The sequence below is a fragment of the Tauraco erythrolophus genome, chromosome 23 (assembly GCF_009769465.1).
Source record: "Tauraco erythrolophus isolate bTauEry1 chromosome 23, bTauEry1.pri, whole genome shotgun sequence".
In the NCBI taxonomy this organism is placed as follows: Eukaryota; Metazoa; Chordata; class Aves; order Musophagiformes; family Musophagidae; genus Tauraco; species Tauraco erythrolophus.
The window spans coordinates 6,237,058-6,259,371 of NC_141487.1; the positions used below are offsets into that span (position 1 = coordinate 6,237,058).

General features: G+C 42.6%; 1 protein-coding gene across 1 annotated transcript; it reads right to left on the reverse strand.

The window, feature by feature from the left end:
* Window positions 1-4,847: 4,847 nt before the first annotated feature.
* Window positions 4,848-13,928, reverse strand: UBE2J2 (ubiquitin conjugating enzyme E2 J2). Its single transcript, XM_086625573.1, has 7 exons — window positions 12,994-13,928; window positions 12,360-12,490; window positions 12,097-12,137; window positions 11,177-11,279; window positions 10,930-11,068; window positions 10,187-10,267; window positions 4,848-8,290 (listed from the first exon to the last, which is right to left on the reverse strand). The coding sequence occupies exons 2-7, from the start codon at window positions 12,488-12,490 to the stop codon at window positions 8,006-8,008; spliced, it is 780 nt and encodes a 259-aa protein (XP_086481699.1). The 5' UTR covers window positions 12,994-13,928; the 3' UTR covers window positions 4,848-8,005.
* Between the last annotated feature and the right edge of the window lie 8,386 nt (window positions 13,929-22,314).

Here is a 22,314-nt window from a genome sequence, read left to right on the forward strand (position 1 = left end):
GCTGGAGAGATCTCTGTTCAAGCAGGACACATGGAAATGGTATAGATAAACTTGTCTGAAAATCTGGATTCACTCGAAGAAAGAGGTAAGTCCATTCAGCCTCTTGAAGCTTACATAAATACAAGGGGCCCTGGAAAGTCCTGCCACCCACCTTGAAGTGTCGCTCCCCCCAGCCCCCAATAAGTCTTCAGACTCGTTTAAAATGCACTCAACTATGAAACCTGGAGAAGTCAAATTGCTCAGGGCAACAGTTGCTCAGGCCGGAGCTGACAACACAAACTCATTAGAGGAGTTGTCAGGTTGTTCCTCTTCAACAGGAGATTTCACTTTCTGTCATTGAAGCACTGTGTTCAGTTCAAAGCAGGCTTCAGTATGTTCCATCCATTCTCTCTTGAATGATACTTCCCTTTCCTCAGTGACAAGTCCTCATCCTTTTCTTTCAAGATGCTGGAACTGTAACCCAAGGCTGCTACAGCCACGGCTCTTCTGAAGAGGCTGAAAGCATCACAGCTCAGCCAAGTGCTCAGTCTTCTAAGAAAATGAATTTCTCATATCATAAAAGCTAAAACAGGGAGAAGCAAAGAATCTGAAGATGTACCTAGGTCCATTAGGAGCAGATAAAGTTTTCCCAAGTCTAGCTTCTCTCCTTCTTTAGCTGGGTTTATCTTCACTTTTCTTTAATGAGACGATGAGCAGCAAGTCTCGATGCCGCAAGCAGCTGTCAGGATGTAGAATCTCGTGTCTCTTTCATCCTCACCTCCCCTCACACTAGGCAAGATTTCAGGTGCCTCTGAGTGTAGATCACATCTGATTTTTCTCGCTGCTCCTTTCCCAGCTGCACACTGGCAAAACCCTCTTCAGCTTTTGCTTTACCTCAGCAAATAAGTACTTCTTTCCTGAATGAGTTTCCATCAACTTCAAGAAAGGGGAAAAAAAAAAAAAAAAAAGAAAAAGAAAAAAGGAGGAGGGATCACATTCTAATGAGCTGTCAAGCCTATTCTCTTCACATTCCTATTAGACTCACTGATAAGTGGAGCTGGCCCGTGTGCCAGGCAGATTTAAATCAATGCCCGTTCCCTGCTCCCTCCCCTCAGTCCTATTCTGTACCTCCCCTTCATTATCTCCGAGAAATCACCATTTTTCTGGGAAGTTTGTAAAACTGTACACGAGCGTGTGGTAGAGCTAAAAATATGTGGCTTGGAATATGCACTCAGCATCGCACCACACATCGATACGTCAGGACTCTGGCTTTGTACTCCAGTTAGCTGTGCTCCGTGCAACGTTTCCCCCCAGCTCTCATCAGGGGCTGGCTCAGTGGGGGCTCTCTCATTTCTTTACAGGAGGGTGGGCTGTTTATTAAAAGTAACAGAAACCCAAAGGTTACACATCTCCTACAGGCATTTCATAAGGGACACCTTCAAGTACTTGGACAGTCTGCAAATCTTTGTCAGTTCCCCACCACCCAGAGCAAATATTCCTGTTCTTCCTGCAAACATGGACAGCGATGCAAAAATTTATCCAAGATTGTACCATGAGAAAGTCCAAGAATGATTGAAGGTTGAAGATCACATCATTTGAAGCCCCTTACGCAGTCAAGAAGCAACAGATTTGCTTTCGTTTAACAATCTCTTCACTATGCCTTCTGTAATCCAAGCAATAATGCCAGCACAGCTCTTCATGGGACTTTAAAGGCAGCCAGGGTGGTTGAGGAGCAACAGCTCTCTTATCTATGGCTCAGGGAAACTGAGGCATGAACAACCTGAGTGCAAAATCAAGAAGTAGAATACAGATTATGTTTTTTTTAAAGCATCTTTTGAGAGAAATTGAGTTTGGGAAAGAGAAGAGAGTAAAAAGGGGAGTTACACAGGCACTAAATAGTTAACAGCATATCACCCCTCCCCCAACTAGCTCACATTCCATCAAAACTACGTGGCAGACTTTATTTGTTAATAATATTTAACTTTCTTTGGCGCCTTCTCATACTTAAGCCTCTTTTTTCAGGTTAGTTGTAGACAAGCCATGAATTTGTAAAAGTGCACTTGATGACACATTAATAGGACAATCTGTCATATTGCAGCTAAACAGCTTGACAGATCCACACACCATGGCAAGAAATGACATTCAAGGCTGGAATGGGGCAATTGCTTTTTTGGTCTGCTGATGCTGGCTGCATCATCTCCTTTCCCATCCCAAGGCTGTATCCTCAGATTTGGGGAAAATGAATCCTAATCACATTTGCAGGCACAAGGCGAAGTTACTTCACGGTCCAGTGGCACAAAATGACTGGAGATAACTCCCAACTGTATACTTTTGTCTATGCTGGGCTGAAACAAGTGTCATCCCAGTTGTTACCTCTCCTCCAACCTCCAATTCAGTGTTAGTATTATCCATAGACAAACGCACACCTGGCTGCTGCTGTTCATGCATCCTAGTTGCAGCAGCTCCAAAGCATCCGAGTCTTGCCAATGCATGAACATCATTCAACCCCCATTTGCAAAAAAAAAATAGGAATAGGCCGATGCTGCACTTAATAGCACAAGAAACCAGGGATCTCAAATGGGCTGGAAAGACAAATAGTTTCTCCTCTGAGCTCAGCACCATTGCAGCAATAACGGGAATAGTTGAGGATGTAACAATACCAATTCTGCACGAGGGAAGTTTTGAAGTAGGGAAGATATTACAAGAAGTCACCTGTACATTTCAGAATTGTGTGCAAGAACCCAAACACCGCGTTTGCAAACGCTGTAAGAAGCACGTGTAAAGCTGGAGAGGAAACTGAACAGCCAGGCAAGAAACTTGTGATTTGATCTTGCGATCTCTACTTACGCAATTTGCCTTTTACTCAAGGCAGACTTTTCCAAACTATGCTAAGAACATCCAAAGGGGAAAAGGTCAAAAGCTAGGATTTTCCTAGAGTTGCCCATTGTAGATACACTGAACAAATCCTAAGCTGTGGTACAGAGTGATTTTTTTTTTTAAGCCACTACAGAAGGTGGCACATGACCATTCCCTGACACAACCCCCCCCTTGCTTTGCAGCAGATAAAGGTCTAGAGCACTCCTATGATAGATCCCTCAGGTCTAAATCTAAAATTTCCCAACGCTAATCCGACATAAACTCCAGCTTAATAAACACAAACAAATCATTTAATAATAACGGGTTAATAAACAAAAGCTGTTAGAACAAACCTAAACACACCGGTAGGAAAAAAAAAAAGAGCTGCTTTGGGAAGACAGACCAAGAGCTTATGGCCTCTTCAGCTGCCTTCTCCAAAATCCCTCTGGAGCTGCCCGCACCCCGCGCGGCCGCTGGCTCACGGTCCCGCGGGATGGCTACGCCACCTCCCGGCAAAGCCACGGAAACACCGAGCCCCCGGGAAAAGCGGGGCTCCCGAGGCTTCTGTCGCAGTGGGCTCTGCGGAGTCACCGAGGTGGGAAGGAGCGGTGCTGGGGGCAGCTCTTCCCGCTAAAAGGCTCCTAGCAAACCCCAACAAGGCATCCTCGTTCGCTGCCCAGAAAAGCCTTTTCGATAACATGAGATGTCGATGCTTTGAGTTCACATCCCAGAGCCTCCCTTCCCTCTGCCTGTGTAGCCGTTTTTTCCACGGAAAACATGATTCTTCTGCTTTAAGATCCAGCCTTCGCTGGGCAGCAAAAAAAAGTATCATCTGGTACACGATCCATCATCCCGTTTAAAATAGAGGGAGGTAGATTCAGATTGGATATTAGGAAAAAATTTTTTACCATGAGAGTTGGAGAACACTGGAACAGGTTGCCCAGAGAGGTGGTGGATGCTCCATCCCTGGAGACGTTCAAGGCCAGGTTGGACGAGGCCCTGAGCAACCTGATCCAGTTGGAGATATCCCTGTTCCTTGCAGGGGGGCTGGACTAGATGACCTTTGAAGGTCCCTTCCAGCCCTAACCATTCTATGATTCTATGATCCTGTCACAGGGCTGCGATATAAGCCATCGATAGCAACATGTTATTAGCAGAAATTTATTCAGACATTCAAAAAGGTAATAACTCTAATTACAAACCATGAGCTCACTCCTCTGAAGAAAAGACAGCTTGTCACTTGCTGACTACTTACACACCCAAGGCAAGTTGGAGAATCCACGAGACAAGCAAGAATCATCCCATTTCTTTGCCCTCCTGCGTAGGAGTTTCCCGTTCAATACTTAGCTAAAAACACGCTGTCGGCACCCACGATCCAAGTATTTGTGCAAAGGCAAGAGGGGTTTTTCCCCCCCCAGAACTTGTCTAGGGGGGGCAGAACAACGTCCTCACAGCAAGAACCCTGCGTGACTACGTGGATCTGAAATACAGCAACATGGCTGTCCTTGCTTGGCTGGTTCTTTACTCATCTACTAATTTACAAGCACTACAACAACCTGAAGCAGGGCAACTGAAAAAATGAAGAGCACTAGGTCAAAACGATGGAGTGCAAAAGAACTCCAGGCACAAGAACTGTTCTGAATAAAGGAAAAAGGTGGAAATATTGGCATTATTAAGGAAAACGCATCATTTCGTAAAACAAATTACAACACAGCTCAGCGCTCGCAGATGTTGGTCAAGCAAAAAAGCCTTGCTTACATCAAATTAGAAAGAAATTTCAAATAACAAAAGATCTAAAAAGTTACTACCTGTAACTGGTAGTAACTGTGGTAGTAACTGGTGTTCCTGGAAGTGTTTTACCACAGATGTAAGGGATAGCAAACTAACTTAAAAATTAATCCGGAGGTGGGAGAGATGCAGTTTTGCCATAGTTTTCGCTTTATACTCCACATATATCCAAGTTAGATTTCTTCCCAGTGATTCCTTCCCCAAAAACAGTCTCACAGAAAGTGTAAATTTTATCATGAATGTTTATTATGAACAAACAACTTTACAATGCAGTCATTTCTACTCCTCAGTACATGCTTGAAGTAAGGTAACTTCTTGATCTTGAAATCTTAGGGGGAGAAAAAGTTAGGACTACACACAAATCCAGGATTTTAAAAATCAAGAGATCTTTAAAGGCAACCACTGAGTTGTCTTCCGATTCAAGCTGCAAAAACTCCCCATCACCTGTGTACAACGATTTGACAGAAATCTATGCAACTGCAGCATGAAAGGGAAGGGCCAGCCACTCGTCCCAGTATCACCCACTACAGGACAGCTTTTAGTTGTAGTACATCACGTAACGCACTGCTTCGGGGCATGGTAATATTTTTGCATGGCAAAGAATGGTTTACTCCATCTAGTGACTTTGGTAACAAAAAGATTAGCATACTATTATAAATGCTTTAAAAAAAAAAACCCACAAAACAGTAATACCTCCACAAAAGGGAATAAATCTTCTGTTACCAAAGGCAAGGAGCAAGGAGATGTATCAAAATCTTGTCAGCCACAGGTGCGAGGGTTCAGCCAGCTGTTGCTCCCAGCTTTCAGCAAACGGCCCCTGGAATGGCTGCCGAGTCTTTCTCTGAATCCAGGGTACTGAAGAGAAACTGCAATCACAAGTTTTATTTTTCAAATACAACCAATCCTCAGAAAAAATGCAGCATGTCCAGGGTTTAACCAAAGTTTTTTGTTTCTAATTGTGGCACTTACTAAAAACAAGAGACCCACCTTCAAACGCCCAGGTACAGCTTAAGGCCAACTTCTTGTCACAGAATAAAATGCCTTTTACTCAACATCTCCAGATTTTACTCGTCCCTTTACCTTGGTTAGGTACATTTCACAAAAGACAAACACGCCATGCCCAAGGTCTCCTTGCCTTTGTCTTCACTTGTGTGGACAAAAACTTTAATAAGATAAGAAGGTAACACAGATAAGCAATTCTAAGCCTCTGTGGGCGATGTCAATGGTAAGAAAAGGTAAAATAAAATGGTAATAAAAGGCATTGCGAGAACACAAACATGTTGGAATGACACTAAGGTCTATGAGGCAGAACGGCCTCAACTACAGGTCCGTATGCTTTGAGGAAAAGATATCAGTCCGACAAGCCATTCTGAAAATCCTGTCACTGCAGGAAAGACATGACACCCCCCCTTCCTTCCCAGCACACCCCCAGACCAACAGAACATAACTGTGTCTAGAAAGACAAAACTGATGCTTCTCTTTTTACAAGAGCTGCTTAAGCACATACAAGAGGTAAACTAAAAAAGTTATAAATAAGATTTGGTAAAACCACAAAATTAAAAAAAATCAAATATTTATAAATATATTATAAAATCCAGCCTTTTCCAAATTCCATTGCCACACACCCCACCTCCTCCTTTCCTTCCTTCCTTCCCTCAGTCAGAAGTGCTTTCAGATTTCTCTAGCACAGAGCTGTTTTGCTCATTTTGGCAATTCCCACCTATTGCAGAGAACTGGTCACATTTACTGATGCTCTAAGCTGCACAGCTCATGGGTTAACAGCACATTTTTGCTTACAAATCAAGACACTGAGGAGAAGCGGAGAGAAAGAACAAACCTGAAAGGGCAAATGAAACAGTTTCGAAAACATTCTTAGGTACGTGAGGTAATGTTTATTTGGGCTCTTCACAATACTTAAAATAAAACCATGCAGCGAGATGCAGAGCTTTTTACCCTGCTACCACCTTGGACAGTTTGTCCTACGGTAACGGAGAGCGCGTTCTGCTCGGGATGACCAGCATCACTCAGTTACAAAAGGCACAGGAAGTTTGCCTCAGATGAAACAAAAGTATTTGGATAAAATTAAGCAGGGGGAAAAAAAGCCAAGCAAACTTGAGTTCAAAAAGTCATTTCAGACAGACTTTTCAACTGCCCTAGGAGCTTCAGTGTTTATCCACAGCCCTGTAATCCCATGAACAACAGCAGTATTTCAGTCATCCATCATCCAAAGGGGAATAGTGAGGAACTTAGTAAAAGCAAAAAGTTTCTAGAACCTCAGACAAATTAGAAGGGTTTGGCTTTTGTTGTTGTGGATTTTTTTTTTTTTAAGAGTTTATGCAAATCTTCAAGAAAGCAAGCAGATCTGATTTTTAAGGGTTTACTTCAGCTAGTGACACTTCAGATTAATTCAGTTGACTCTGAAAAAGCTGGTTTGTTATTCAGACTCATTTGTCTTTTTATCTTCACAAGGGCTAGGGTTACTTCATTTACCAAAGCCCAGTAAAGCCAAAGAAGATTTTCTGAATACACAATCAACTCTCCATCAGTGTGTGCAGTTTTATTATTCTTTTTTTTCAACAGTGGCACCTTGTGATCAAAATTAAGTATTACAGCTTTCAAATATGACATCTCCCAAAATGGAAATCTGTAAGTGAGCAAATCCAAATCAATACTGGCTACAGGTATCCTCGCTAAAGACTCAATCAAATGTGTTTTCTTTTTCTTGCTCCTCATTCCTGAAGGCCAACAACTGCGCTTCTTGTAGCTCAACTAAAACCTTCAATTACATTGTGACAATTTAGACAACATTTAACACACAGGTGTTCTTCCCCCACTCATCTAATTGCTACTGACTAGATACACACTGATGTTCATTCTATTTTAAAAAAGAAACCAGCCATCTGTAGCATCAATGTTCACATTAACCAAACCCTCACCAAGTCCACATGAAACCTCTACTTGAATCAATCAACACCTGTACAGACTGTTCACTAATGGAAGTAAAATACGATATACATAAATGGTGAAATTTTAAAAAATTGTTCAATGAAGTAAAAAGCCTCATTTGCTGAAGAATTTCAAATAATAGATGGAGAACTGCTATAAAAATCAAAGCACTAGAAATGTTAGTGTCTCATCAATAATGCTTTGACTTGTTTGTGAGCCACTACTAGATAGTAGCGAGGACGAGAGGATTTGCAACAACTTTTTTAGTTTTCTGACTCACTGAAACTACTCCACTTCCCAAACACAACCCATGAGCCAACCAATGTTTTTCCTGCAACGTGGCAAAACAAGTATTTATCTCAGAGTCAGAGTCAGATGCCCAAAGAGTCCCACTCATTCTGCAACTACCACTAATTTGGTCTCGGGTTTATCCTCCTCATTCTTGCGCTATGCTTCTCAGCACGTACTTGACTGTGTAGGCAAAGGCTGCAAAACCAACTATAACAAACAAGTTCGCCAGAGCTCCACCTAAAAGTCCATGGTTACGATTGGCCTGCTGGAGACCGGGATGGTTGGCCGGTGCCAATGGTACATGCCCGTTAAGAAGGGGTATTCCGTTCTGACCATAGTGTGCTTCCCCATCAGGGACAACATCTGGTAAAGGGAGGGATGGAGGTCTGTTGTTGAGCTCCTCTTGTGCTTTCTGTTTCTGTTTCATCTCCTGGAGAAAGAAAAAAATACAACTGAATTGCTGGAGGTGAAAGTGGTGAAGCCGTTGGGTGTTTTGAAAAGATTTCAGAAGCCAAGTTCTTACACAGCTTTAGGAAAATGATACGGTACGCTTTATATTGTAGGTCTTTTAGACTAAATTAACCATATCACATACATTTGTACAGTCTCCCCAACTTCTTCCAAGGTGATCTACTTCAATAGTTGACACTAACAATTATTTGGCCAAGTTCATTCTTCATTCACATGTACATTTTCTAAGAAGCCTTTTTTCAAAAACGAAAATTTTTTGCAAGGTCTTGCATGTGCAGCTTGTTTTGAACACGAGACATTAAAAAAATGAAGAAAGAAATCACAGAAGCTTAGAAGGATTAGGACTGTAAGTATTACATGTTAAAAATCTGCCTGTACTTGGAACACAACAATAGTTATCTATTGTTGTCTTCAGAGTTTCCTGATGATTTAGGTACTGGCAAAACGGTACTGTAGGAAGTATTTCCAGTTATCTGGCATTCTTGTTATTGATAAGAAAATGCAATTAAAACCTTCAGTTCAGATTTATATCTGCGTGAAGAAGAAAGGAAACGGAGATAAAACTCTTCACAGAAAGCTGTCCCAAAAGGAGACAACTAAAATCATTCACAAAGTTTTTAAACTAGAGCTTTGTGAATACCTTTAAGGGCAGTAATTGATGAATCAAACCTGAAGCTCCATAAGCACTCACCACTCTGCCCAGAAAGTCCATTTCTGTCTGTGGACAACGTTTACGGCACTAGCTGGGCTCCTATGTTTATGATCTGAGGTTATCTCTAACAAAAACACATCTCTCATGCTGAAGAAAACATCTGGAAAGAAGGCTCTTCTACATCTTTTCCCTACCCTTCTACAGTATATAATCTTTGTGCAACAATTAAGACTTGCAATTTGATGAAACATGTACAACCCAAAACAATTTGCCTGACAAAAGATATTTTATACTTAGAATTCCAAATTCCAACAATCATCAGTGTTATAACAACTTCAGAGTCATAACAGAGAGTCCATAACAGAAAACTGTTCCTATTTAAATGGTGTGCAGAAAATGAACGCTCAGTCTCAACAGCAGGCTGACAGAATCGAACTCATTCACTGAGAAGTCTCAGGGAAGGAACCATCTGGAGACAGGAATGAAGAAAGGAGCATCGTTCATTCATAAGAGGCGAGACCTTTTAGAACCAAGTATCATCAGTGCAAACTGGACAGAGAATCCCAGAGGTCTGAATGAAGCAAGGTAATATTTTTTTTTCTTTCTTTCTTAAACCTACACCATCTATATAACTGTTGTCTGTCTGTAACCATTTTCAGAACCTCATACAAAGCAAATTTCTAACATCCTTCAGCTGTTACCTACACAAGATGATATAAACTGTGTATCAACACACTTACAGGGTTGGCATTGTGCAAGGAAGATATATACCCTAAAAAGATGCCACCCATTTTCGCAAGTTAAGCAGAAAGAACGTAACAGTTTCCGATCTTAAAGGAGAATTAAGAGAAGAAATCTAAAATATTGATGGACCAAGTCTAGATACACAACGATTAGTCCTACCCAAAGTCGAGAAAACATACTGGGACCAGAACCCCATCTGCTGCACATGCAGCTCAGTCAAGGCTACGACACCAACCCTGAACACACATCTTTGATTCTCTATACAATAGATCTTTGGGCAGCAGAAAAACAATTCCGAGATTCAAGTTTTTAACTCTTAAACATAGCAAAAGCACCTTTTAAAAGGCTTCCAAGATTGACAAAAACAGCTACTGTCCGGGAAAAGCCCTTAACAATTAATTTAGAGATTACATAGAAAACTACAGAAAACCAAATTACTGCATAGATGAATTCCCTTACCTCTACCACATCAGGGAACAGCTCGCAGAAGACTTTATCTTTTAAATTAAACGCTAAGCTTTGTGCAGCAAGCTGTCTTTTCTGTGGAGGAAACAAAAATTATCAGCAGTTGCATATAAACAAAGTTAACATCCTTTAATTCAACATCTGATTATTTCCCACAAGAATGGTGCAGATCACTAGCCAACTAGTCCCTAACATTTACAGCTTCATACTTGTGAGTATTATTCACTACAACTGACATTTCTAGACATAACTTATGTTCTCAATTCTTCACCTTATGGGATTAGATGTAGACTGTAGATGCCCCATCCCTGGAAGTGTTCAAGGCCAGGTTGGATGAGGCTTTGGGCAACCTGGTGTAGTGGAGGGTGTCCATGGCAGGGGGGGTTGAACTGGATTATCTTTGAGGTCCCTTCCAACCCAAACCATTCTATGATTCTATGATCAGCGTTCTGCACTAGCGTGCCTGCTTGGCAGACACTTCAAGAGGAAAGAAGGAAGGAGAAAGAATGCCCTGACCATCCTGTTTACTAAAAGGGATTTTAACTTCTCCAAGAAATCCTCTCTGCATCCCCACACCACCTAAAATTGACTTGATTCATCTGCCCATCATCTGCGGTACGCAACGACTTTCTCATTTCCGAAATACCAGAACACCAGCTGCTGCTGTTGCTGTAACTTTGCGGTCACGTTCCACACCCCCTAAGCTGGCAAAAGGTCCATCCCAGCCTGGAACTCACTGTGAACTCAGACGTCTCTATGCTGCCCAGTGTGGGGCCCTTCTCCACCATAAAACTAAGGAGGCCCGTCAAGATGGTCGAGACTGACCAAGCTGGATTCCATGTATCCGGGTGGAAATCAGTGATGGAAAGACACAACCTTCAAAAGGACAGGAAATGTGTTTCATTGGTGCCATTAAAATTATTACACATTATGCATATTGCTAAAATGGCGTTAATTGCTTAAGTGTTAGAAAAAAATCCTTACCTTGTATTACACTTAAACCTTCCATTAGGTGTAATCATATAAATACTAGGAGGTTTAAAAGGAAATTCTCTGGGGAATATTAGTTTCCCATGATAATAGCCACCTGCATTACATAAAGACATGAATTACTTATTTTGCATGAAAATGAAGTCCTAAACTGCTACTCAAACTGGGCCAAATAAAACCTTTTCCTTGTCTCCTCCTCCCTCTCACACAAAAGAGATCAAACTCATCATCCTGTGCCCCTAAGACACAGGAACAATGATCCACACCTGCAGCAGATTTACTCTGGAGGCAATTCTCTCACATGCATACCACAAACAGTATTTGCTGTGGTCAAGTCCGTAATACACTTAAGGAAAAACAGCCAAAGTGTATTTCATACAATACAAATGAGTTCGTTCTCCAGAAACAAAGCTAACTGCAAATTCTATGAAGAATCTGATTTCAAAAAGCATTTTGTGAGAGGCTCTAGAAGACACTGTGAAATACGGGACAAATTAATGAGACTTTTACAGACCTCACTTTCTCCAGAGAAATTCTCAAAGAGAATATGTCTCAGTCCACTGAGAACATTGATGTTGTAACAAAACGGGATTCTATGAAATTATCTTTGACTGTCACACACTATCTGAAGTGAGTTATCTGCTCCAAGACCTTTAGCAATTACTCAAAAGGCAGTCATTTGTCTTCAGTTTAACCTAAATGTGGTTTTGTTAGAATCTCTGATGACAGAAAAATTACTAACAGACAGTGGTACCACTACCTTTTTCCAACAAGCTCTCACACAAGTCCCAGACAGCTTTGAAACTGCACTAACAGTTTTCAGAGCTGGTTACAGGAGTTACATTTCACCCATTCCAACAGGCATGCAATCACTCAGGCCCGGGAATCACAACAAAGCACATGTTAACTTTTACCTTCATAGGGAGTCATTTCAGGTCCCCGTACAACATAGTGCCTACGACAGAGAAGGAAATGTAAACAGTTGGAAAGCCATCACACAATCAGCCATCACCTCATCTAGCAAACTGAAGACGAACATCACTTCAGAAAGAGTGTCACACTCCACCTCCCAAAACCAAGATTCCCATGCAGCCTGTAGGAGCGAGGGAATCAGACTCGATCACCTGGAAAATCTTGTTCTCTCCACAGTGAGTGGACAGTTCATTCCAGTTCTTACCATTCGAGGATGTTGGATGGGAGGGGCTCTGCACAGATATAAGGCACTGGATCTTTCTTAATTCGAAGGTAGTCTTGTTTAAGTCTCTGTGTTGCTGTCGTTGGTGCTCTCTTATTACTGGTGTTGCTCATCTAGTTTTTTTAAAAAAATATATAAATACAATCTTAATAGACGTAGAGCTACTATGCTTCATTGAACACAGCTCCAAATTTTTGCAAGATCTACTTTACAGAGTACTTTTTAAAAAATATAAATTAAGTTACTTAAATTATTTTAAGTGGCAAGAAGCATGCAAAACCTTATCCGACCAACACGCGCCCAAGAGATTCTGTATATTGTCAAAATAGGAAAACACTCCTTCCAGCACACTGCTGTTTGAACATCCCAGTGAACTGCTAGCATGCAAACGCGCTGCACTGCAGAGCCCACCTGAACTCTTCATAACCAGTCCTGCGCTTGGGCTGGACACCCATCACTATGACACTGTTCTAAAGGGCTTCATCTTTCTTGAGTAATTCATTTCCCTACTCAATCTGAGTATTTAGTACGTAAATTTGCCCGTGATTTGAGTTTGCTTGGTGTTTCTACACATCCAGTTATGTGAAATTAGTAATGAACAAAAAACCACAATAACCTTATCACTGACTTCGCAGTGAAGGATTTTAAACTAAATCTGCTGCCTGCTTAAGAGTCAGTTGAATTCACAGAAGAGAACTCCTGAGCCGGATGACTCTCTTCAGATAAACACAGACTTCATCCAAAACGACACAAGTCAGTGTGAAGAAAGGAAATTCCACGCTGCTGACAAGACAAAGAAAGCATTAGCCCTTACAGTGCACCTACAGAACACAGACCAATTAACAGCAGCTACTTAACTCACTTTCCCCCAAGAAATTCAGCAAGTTCCTTAGCTTTATGCGTGGAAATTCAAGCAAGAACAAAAGGAAATATTTTCCAAACTGCTTGCACAAAGAGATAAGACAATGCTTACAACAGACAGCAGCATTTCACACGAAAATTATGTTAAATGCACATGACTATTTCTTTATTTCAAACAGATAGCCAAGTACAATTTATTAAAAAAAATATTTAAATCATGAGCAACAATTGTATGTGGTCAAGTATTCAAACCCTACTCAAAATAAAAGCGTTTAACCTGGCTTTTGTCAGAATTATTGTCAATCATTGTTTGAAACACGCAGTATTTCTTCTTTAAGGAAGTCACAGGTGTTTTTAAGTCACACCTCTTCAAATCATAAAATCAAGAATTTTTCCGTAAAGAAGCTAGCTCGGACTTTAAAACACAGACCACGTCTTCCTAATTTAACGCAATGATTTGCTCTCGAGCCTTGCAATGGCGCCCCTCACTACGGCCTGCAAAACCACTCGGAAATATTTCCCAGCGCTCAGCAGTTACTGGGATGAGAACCCCCCTCAAAGCCCCGTCTGAAAGAGCGTTTGCATCTCGAGCGTGGAACGCAAACGGCACCATTTGCTGAAGCCACGGGCGCGGGCTCATTTCGCTCATTTTCCCATCTGGACAACACGATTTACCAGGAACAAGGAAGGAAGCGACTCGCCAGCGTTCGGACAGCCCGGCCCGGCGGCTCAGGGCACCCCCAGCGCCCCACACCCGCCTCCTCCCGCGGCTGAGCGTGACCCCGGGCCCGCCGGGGGCCTGAGGAGACGGGCGGCGGGTGCGGGAACCGGGGAACGAGCCAGGGGACAAGCGGGGAGCGCACGGCCGGCAGCCCGGCACGGGGAAAGGAAGGACGGGCGGATGGAACCAGCCCGTGAGCCGCCCTGCTCCCTCAGCTCCCTCCCGGCCTCGCCCGCCGGCCCGCGCCCCGCTCACCTCTCCCTGCTGGAGCAGGCCGCTCTGCCGCCGAGGCGCCCCGCCTGCCTGCAGCCCTGCCAAGCGCGGGAGGGAAGGAGGGAGGGAAAGGAAGGGAGCGCCACACGGGAAAGCGGGCCGGGCCGGCCGCGACCCCCACACCTCCCCGCTGCGGCGCGACCGCGGCTCCCAGCCAAGATGGCGGCCCGGCGAGGCGGGGCCAACGCGGCGCTGGCGGCTCCTTCCGGGAAAGAGCCGCCCCGCTTCCGGGGCGCGGCGGCGTCACCCTCAGCTCAGCTGATTTCCGCTTCCGGCCGCTGCCATGGCGGCCGGGGGGAGGAGGAGGAGGCGGCGGCGGCAGGGTGGGAGCGGGGCGGGCAGCGCCGAGCACCCTCGGCACCGGGTGGGCCAGCAGGGAAGGGTGTGTGAAGGGCCGCGTCAGGGCAGAAAATCAACCGGAGGGAAAGAAACGGTCGTAACAGAAGTCCGGTGTATGACGTCATCATCCAGTTATTACAACTTTATCGAAGATTGTGCTTGGGAGGGATCTTGGGGCTGTCCGATCGTTTTCTTTCCTGAAAAAGAGTAGGTTGTACGTGGTTTTGCTGTACGTCCCCCGGATCCTTCCTCCGCAGGCCGGTGCTGGTGGGTAGATCCCAACCCTCAGTCGCTCGGCACACAGGCGATGCTTTTGGTGCCAGGATTCCGCCACCAGGCCCATGAAAATACGGCAAATGAGGCTGTATCTGTGCGTTTGTTGCTTCAGTGATGTTTAAAAAGAGCAAAGCCCGTTACTCCCTTAGGAGGCCAACTGCGACAGGAAGGTGTGGATGTGTTGTTTACTTGCTCTGAATTTAGATTAGATCTAAGGAGGAAATTCTTCCCTCTGAGGGTGGAGGCACTGGCACAGGTTGCCCAGAGAAGCTGTGGCTGCCCCATCCCTGGAAGTGTTCAAGGCCAGGTTGGATGAGGCTTTGGGCAACCTGGTGTAGTGGAGGGTGTCCCTGCCCACGGCGGGGGGGTTGGAACTGGATGATCTTTGAGGTCCCTTCCAACCCAAACCATTCCATGATTCTATGATTCTATGAATTTAGATCATGTATCCGGATCGTCTGGTGAGAAAACACAGCAAAATCTTGCTCAGCTGACACGAATACAAGAGTTTTCTTCTGTCCTAGATCATCTGCTCACTGTAGCACAACCGCACACAGTCCCTTCTCTTACGGGGTTGTATGAGACGCCTACACTTGCAAGATTAAACATTTTAACAACACAAGTATTGTGGAGTGTTTTGTAAAACGCACAATTCTGCCTGCCTTCATGTCATTCTTGGCACGATAAGTGTGTCGAGTACCGAGATCATAGTCACATGCCGCTCCGTGCAAGGCAGGATTTAGCAGACTCCGCTCACAATGGTCCTTTCCAGGGATTTCACCTCGATCTGTACTGCCAGGGTTGTGCTGATTTCTTCGGTGATTTGAGCTTCAGCTGTGTCAAATCTGAATATTTGTATTTCCTACTGTATTTCTTCACACGCAAAAATCACCAACCAAGTAAAAATTCCTCTTCAAAAGACTAAGAAATAACCTATTTGTGGTTAACGTTTATAGTTTTGGCATTTCGTTTACAATTCAGATACCGAATTGTACCCCAGTTGGGAGGAACTTTTTGCTCACTGCCTTCCAATGCTTTTCTTTCAGGGCTTCTGAAATTTACAGCTCGGATAGTATTTGTGAAACAGAATTAATGCAGTTTGGCTATCCAAGATTTAATTTAAAAAAAAACTGAAGGAGGAAATTAGCTCCTGATTTACACATCTGTGCTCAGTGCTGTAGAGCATAGCTGCTGCATTGTGTTCATTACCTACTGGCATATGTACTGGTTTGAGGGAAAGTGTGCCTCTGTCACTGGGCTAACGGTTTTCCTTTATTGCCTCAGGTGAGACAAAAAGGCAAAAAAGAAAACGATTTAGTTGCCCAAAGAGTTTGCATCGGACTCATAGCCCGGACTGCATGACTGCAATAAAGGCAGGAATTTTTCTTGCTGTACAGAAAGATGCAGGCATCTTTCGTGGGAATAGCTCCTGCAATGCCCACGGTTCTCCTCTGTGCTGGAGCCCTTCTGCACCGCTACCCAACAGAGGGCAGTGGAGCCCACGGACTTTTTAAGCTCTTGGTTCTGTCTCTGGCTAGAGGAGCGCAGGCTGTTGGCCAGACTCACCCTCGCTGCCATGGGTTCGTGAAGGTCAATCAACAACAGGAAGGGGAAAAAACTATGGCCGTGGTGTCAGCATCTGTGGGTGAAAACCAAATTTGAAAACAGGGGGGACCTCATTAATGTTTATAAATATGTAAAGGGTGACTGTCATGAGGATGGAGCCAGGCTCTTCTCACTGGCATCCAATGATAGGACAAGGGGAAATGGATATAAGCTGGAACATAGGAGGTTCTGCTTAAACATGAGGAAGAACTTCTTCCCAGTAAGGGGAACAGAACACTGGAAGAGGCTGCCCAGAGAGGTTGTGGAGTCTCCTTCTCTGGAGATGTTCCAAACCCGCCTGGACACGTTCTTGTGTGATCTGATCTAGGTGGCCCTGCTCCGGCAGGGGGATTGGACTAGATGGTCCTTTGAGGTCCCTTCCAATCCCTGACATTCTGTGATTAACAGCTATACGTTTTAAATTTCACTTTGTTTCTACAAACTGGGGTTTGCAAAATACTGTGTGCTCATAGAACCTCTCACTTGAGCATGTCTGTTAGTTTTTAGTGGGAGTGGGTAGTTTTCATTTGTGTCCTAAGCACTGAGGCAGCGTTGTTGCAAAGTGACTGTTGCATTAGACCCCCAAGAGAGCTACAGTTCTACAGCAAACTGAAATGATGTTTAGACTTACAGAACCTCACCGAGAGATGTAACAATTTTTATTACTGAAGCTTCAAATATGGATAAGGAATATTCTTCTAGAAGTAGGAAAATGGTAGAGATTTAGGAAAAAAAAATCTGCAATAATGAAGAGAGAAACGAACCAAATGAAAATATTTCAGTTTGCTGAAGACTGTAAAAATTTTAATTTCATTGTAATTTCTTTAAAAATGTCTAGTATTTTCCATGATTAATTCAGACTTCAGTCACAGTAACGGGATATTTTATACACAAAGTGTTCACATGTCCCACCTGTGGCTATATCAAAACGTTCTAAGTTAGTGAAGGTTCTCAGATCGTATCCTTTTCTTCGAACTGTTTTGATTTTGGTGCAATGAAAGGAAAAATGGTTTGCTTGAAAAAAGAAGTAATAGTTGATCTGTTTTGTTTTAATCTCTTGCAGTCACTCATCCTTATATCTAATCTGAGCTCGCAGCTTACAAAAGGTTGAAGGATTTGCAGAACAGAAGGAGCTCTTTATAATAAATTATTATACTTCGAGATGAAAAGCACTGTATAAATATCAGGTCTTATTAGAATGCTGTATTAGCCCACAGATATTTCACCTAATAAATTCCCCATGTCAACTCATGCAGTAGAATACATACCTAGTTTTATACCCTTTGACCTGTGGACAATTACCTTTTTTTTTTTTTTCTCCTCTGCCACACCATTTTGTCTTTTTTCACGTTTACACTGGAATTCCTACTAAGTCATCTGAGTCTAGAAATGTGAGAAACGTGAACCTGGAGACTGCAATAAAGGCCCCAGAATGCTGAAGGGATTCCAGAGCTCATGTTTACACCTCTGTCATTCTTTCTAATGTTCCCCAACCCCAAAGTATTTCATGCATACGTGCGTTGTCATTAGCATTCCGTTCATGTCTGCTATGTTATTCTCAACACTAATGATAGTGTAGAATGAGTCTTCTCTCTCAGAGTAGTTTCTTTCTTCCCAGTTGTTTTCCAATGTGCAAATGAATCACTCTGTAGAATTTCCTCTCTCTGTGAAGTGTCTTTGGTGAACTGCTATCATGTCTTGAAGGCATGTTTTAAACCTGGGCTTGAGAAGTCTCTAGGAGTTCCAAATTTATGTTCTTAAATCATTAAGTGCACCAAGTATATAAGTACAGACTGCTAAATTAGCTTGGAAAGTTATTAACTCCAGGACAGAGTCAAGTGAGCCAGTTCACTTCTCATAAAGGTTGGAGTTGGTTTTTAATATTATATGGGCCCCTCAGCAGGATCACACGGGTGGTTACAGGACGTGAGAACATCTTTATGTGCTTGTGAGCATAGACCTTTTCTATTATTCTTTAAAAACACATATTATCTGACTTTCACGTGGCAGAAAATTTTCCTTTAATTGTAATCCTAAGAAAAGCAGTGCAAATTTTCAGGTCAGATACAAATAACAAGAATCAGAATTTGTTCTCTTTGTGTATGCCTTTGGGTAAGTCCTTTGCTTCAGTTCCCCCATCAAATGAAAGTAGTGCTTTATGCACTACTCCGTGCGTGCAGTATTTTGAGGCTGACCTTGGTGGATGAAGAAATAATTGGAGAAAGAAAACGCACCCCAAGGAATGCGGTGAGGGTTAATTAGTGTTCACGTGTACTGAAATGTAATCTTGTCCAGTAAATGTGGCAATGCTGTGGCTGCTGAGTGTCTCTGTTTAGATTGTCCAAAAAGACAGAGAACGCTTGGAAGAACAGCCATGCCTCAAGGCTGCTCAGAACTGAGGATGTTGATGAAATGGAAAGTTCTTGTACCTCAGCAAGATGTCTGATATATCCTTGGGGAAGCAATTTCCCCGAGTCCTGTTACCAGCAGCCATGTTACAGTGGGATCAGGAAAGGACCTAACTGCATAACTCATATGGACTCAGTGGGCAGGCTTTTTTCTTTAGTTACCTCATGGGTTGACCATTGAACCCATTGCTGCTTCAGATAACCAAGATAGGTCTCTTAGCTTAAAAAGTGAATCTTTACTTCTACCCTGGCTACAGAGAACTACCCCTAGGCCCTTTACTAGTTTTTCAGTCTCTATAGCCTGTGGAATTGGAAGATCAGTCAGTTATAATGCGCTCTCTTACTTTACACATCCTCACAACACGTTCCCTGGCGTGTATAGTAGTGAGACTACTCATCTACTCCTTGTTTGCTGTCTAAAGCTGCTGCTAATTGGCACCACGTAAATAGTTTGGACGTACAAAGGCAGAATTTGCCAACTGTGAAGAGCTTACTGCCTACAAGCATAAGATGCGGTAAAGAAATCGTTGCCCGATGAATAAATGCAAGTGTCCTGTGGCCTCTCATTCCTGACTACCTCCTGGAACACAGGGGCCTGCCTGGCAGCTTGCTTCCTAACCAAAGATACAACCAAGACTCAGAGCAAGCAACAGCCACAGGGATCAGTAAAGAAGGCAGCTTGGGAGTGTTACATCCAAGGAGGAGAAATGTGAATGGAGATTACCAAGCATAGTAAAGGTGAAGATGGAGCTGGACAGAGGGGCAAGAAGCTTGGGTGGAATGAAGAAGGAGAGAACTAATGGGGACTGTGGCGATCTTGATCTGAAAGGGCTGGAAGAAGTCAGTCAGCCATGGGGCTGAACCTTTGCAAAACTACGGAGAAGGAAAGAATGACTCCTTAGGATGTTATTAAGGAAGAAGTAGCAGCTGAACAGTCACCTTGAAGAATTATCCCGTGAGTAACAGGTGATTTAGCTCAGGAAGCTGGAGAGACTTCTGCTCGTATTGAGCAGGGGAGCACCATTTACTAGCGTGGCTGTCGTCAGGGTTTGGCAAAGAAAGGGCACAGCTGCCAGGAGCTCGGTGATGCTGGTGAAGCCATTTTTCACTTTTGCCAGTGAAGTGTGTATCCCAGACACTGTTATCTGAAAGGACATAGTTGGGATTTTGGTTTTGTACTGCGTTTAAACATTAATAAATATTGCTGAACTGTACTTACTCTTAATGTTTTAAAGTGTATTTCTTCATTTTGGGCAAATGCAAAATTTTTACCAGATTTTTTTTTTTATTTTTTGGGAGGGGCTTTCAACAAAAGAAATCTGGAATTCTGAACTTGATTAAAGGCAGAAAGATACTTACTGTCACTGTCTTGGGGTCATGTTTGTAACAAAGCACTAACTGATCACGTGTTTTCCACTGTCTGAGCTTGCATTCAAACCAAGAGATATTTTTGACCAATAATCCTTCAGAGATTTTTTTTATGAGAGTACAGGACATTATCGCTAATGTGGTGGCCAGATTTATTTAGTTCAAGTAATTATGTCCTGCCTTCCTAAAATTCCTTCCAATTTCAAGTGCATATGAGATGCATCACTTCCAGATCTAAACTATGAGCAATGTCATTTGCATTAAAACATCTTGCTGCTTTCCCATCAAAAAGGAGTTTGATTTCATTGATATGTGAAACAATGTAGGGTTTTTGATTTGGCTTTCTCAAAAAGTGCTGCCAAGTTGGCTCTCTTTTGATTTTTGGCCAAAAGGCAATTTAGAGGTATAGTGTGTTTGCTAGTTTTTCTTATTTTTGGTTCTTTGTCCTTCTGAGGGGTTTTATTGCTTTAACTACCATTCTGGCTTTTACTGAGTTAACTTTCCTTTGGTGAATGTTTTGTCACTGTAGTGCATGTTTGTTTCATAGTATTGCAGAAGTATAGTATGTTATTATCTAGTAGAACTATTTTATTTTGTAGAATTCCCCAAGCCCTTTGATTCTCTAGGAAACTGATCCTTTTTTTTTTTAATGGAACCTGATAACTTGTTCATAAATAGCTTCAACGTGGGTGATTATCTTGAGTTTCAGAGAAGGGCTATGATGGTTCCTGAGTCTCACTGATTCATTGTGGATCATGAGGAAGTCATTGTATTGTTTTGAAGCTGCATTTTTCTTCTTGTATAAAGAAAGGATAATATTATTTATCTAGCTTTACTGGAAGCATGGACGCTTAATCATTTGGTGAGTGTCACCTATTTTGAGCGCTCTGGACTAAAGGTTCCACATCAGCAAATGTCAAACATGAATCATAATCTTTGTTTTCCATAATCACTGCTGTTATGATAATGAACAATGTTGTTCATTTGTAGGCCAGATTAATATTTCCAGGCATCATACTTTTTGTGATTTACTTCATTTTCTACTATCTGAATCGGAGAGGCAGCAGACAGACAGCCTTAAGTGACCCAAATAAAATGACAGGCAATTTAACCTAAGCACTGATAAATCCCTGATAAACTTGCTGAAACCAGGGCTTTTTTCCCTTTGATTTTGTCTCCTGCTTGGCTAAGGTCGGGCATGACCTGCTTTACGATGATTGACAAGGAGATATTATTACTTAGAAAATAATTCTGCCATGTTTCTGAGTCAGAAAGAGGAAAGGTCGGTCCTCTTCCTTATCTACTCAACCAGTACAAGGTAAGGAGCTCCAATACCAGGATCTAGGTCCCATTTGCCTCTCCATCCTGTGTTTCCCAAACGATAATTGGTACACAGCCATCAGTGGCCATAAGTGGCCTTCTAATGACATCACCTTAAGATGCAAAGACAAATAGTATGACATACCAGTTTCTCCTTCCTGTTCATCACTTTCACTCAGAGCCTTTCATTGCTTCTGCATGCTCTTCTTTAGTATTTCACATTTGTATGATTACATTGCTCTTTATATCCAAAGCACAGCATGCCTAGTATTAGAACATTATTAAGCTATTACCTTGCAAGATGGCTGTATGCCTTCAAAAGCCATTATAATGGCTGTGGTTTCGTAACTGATGAACTTCCTTTAAAGCAGGTAATCTCTACACAGATCTCTATAGATAAACATTCTTCACAGAGATCATTTGCAATTTCATAGCAAGTTTTTGTGTCTAAATATTTTTTTCTTACTTGTTAAAAATACTCATCTAGTCTTACAGGAAGATCCTGGCTGAGCTGACCAGCAGTTTGTTTTCCTCTGGTTAAACACAAAATGAGTCTCATCGAACAGACTGCTTTGCTAAATTTTTTTGACAAATATGCCTCTGCCTTGACCTAGAAGAATTGTCTCCAGTGCTGACAGGAGGTATTGAGCCTTTCAGTGATAATATCTTTCCTTTATAGAGCTTACTAAGCAACACAGAGTACCTGCTAAACTTAGCCTGAGTTGTAAATCCTTGCTCTCCCCCTCCCAATCTGTTTTTTCCTTTA

Excerpts from the sequence above, each read along its gene's own strand:
- UBE2J2 (XM_086625573.1), bottom strand. The coding sequence starts at position 12,490 with ATGAGCAACACCAGTAATAAGAGAGCACCAACGACAGCAACACAGAGA. Across the intron at positions 11,280-12,096 it reads TGAAATGACTCCCTATGAAG|GTGGCTATTATCATGGGAAA; the intron begins GTAAAAGTTAAC and ends TATGTAATGCAG. Across the intron at positions 8,291-10,186 it reads TGTTCCCTGATGTGGTAGAG|GAGATGAAACAGAAACAGAA; the intron begins GTAAGGGAATTC and ends TTCTTTCTCCAG.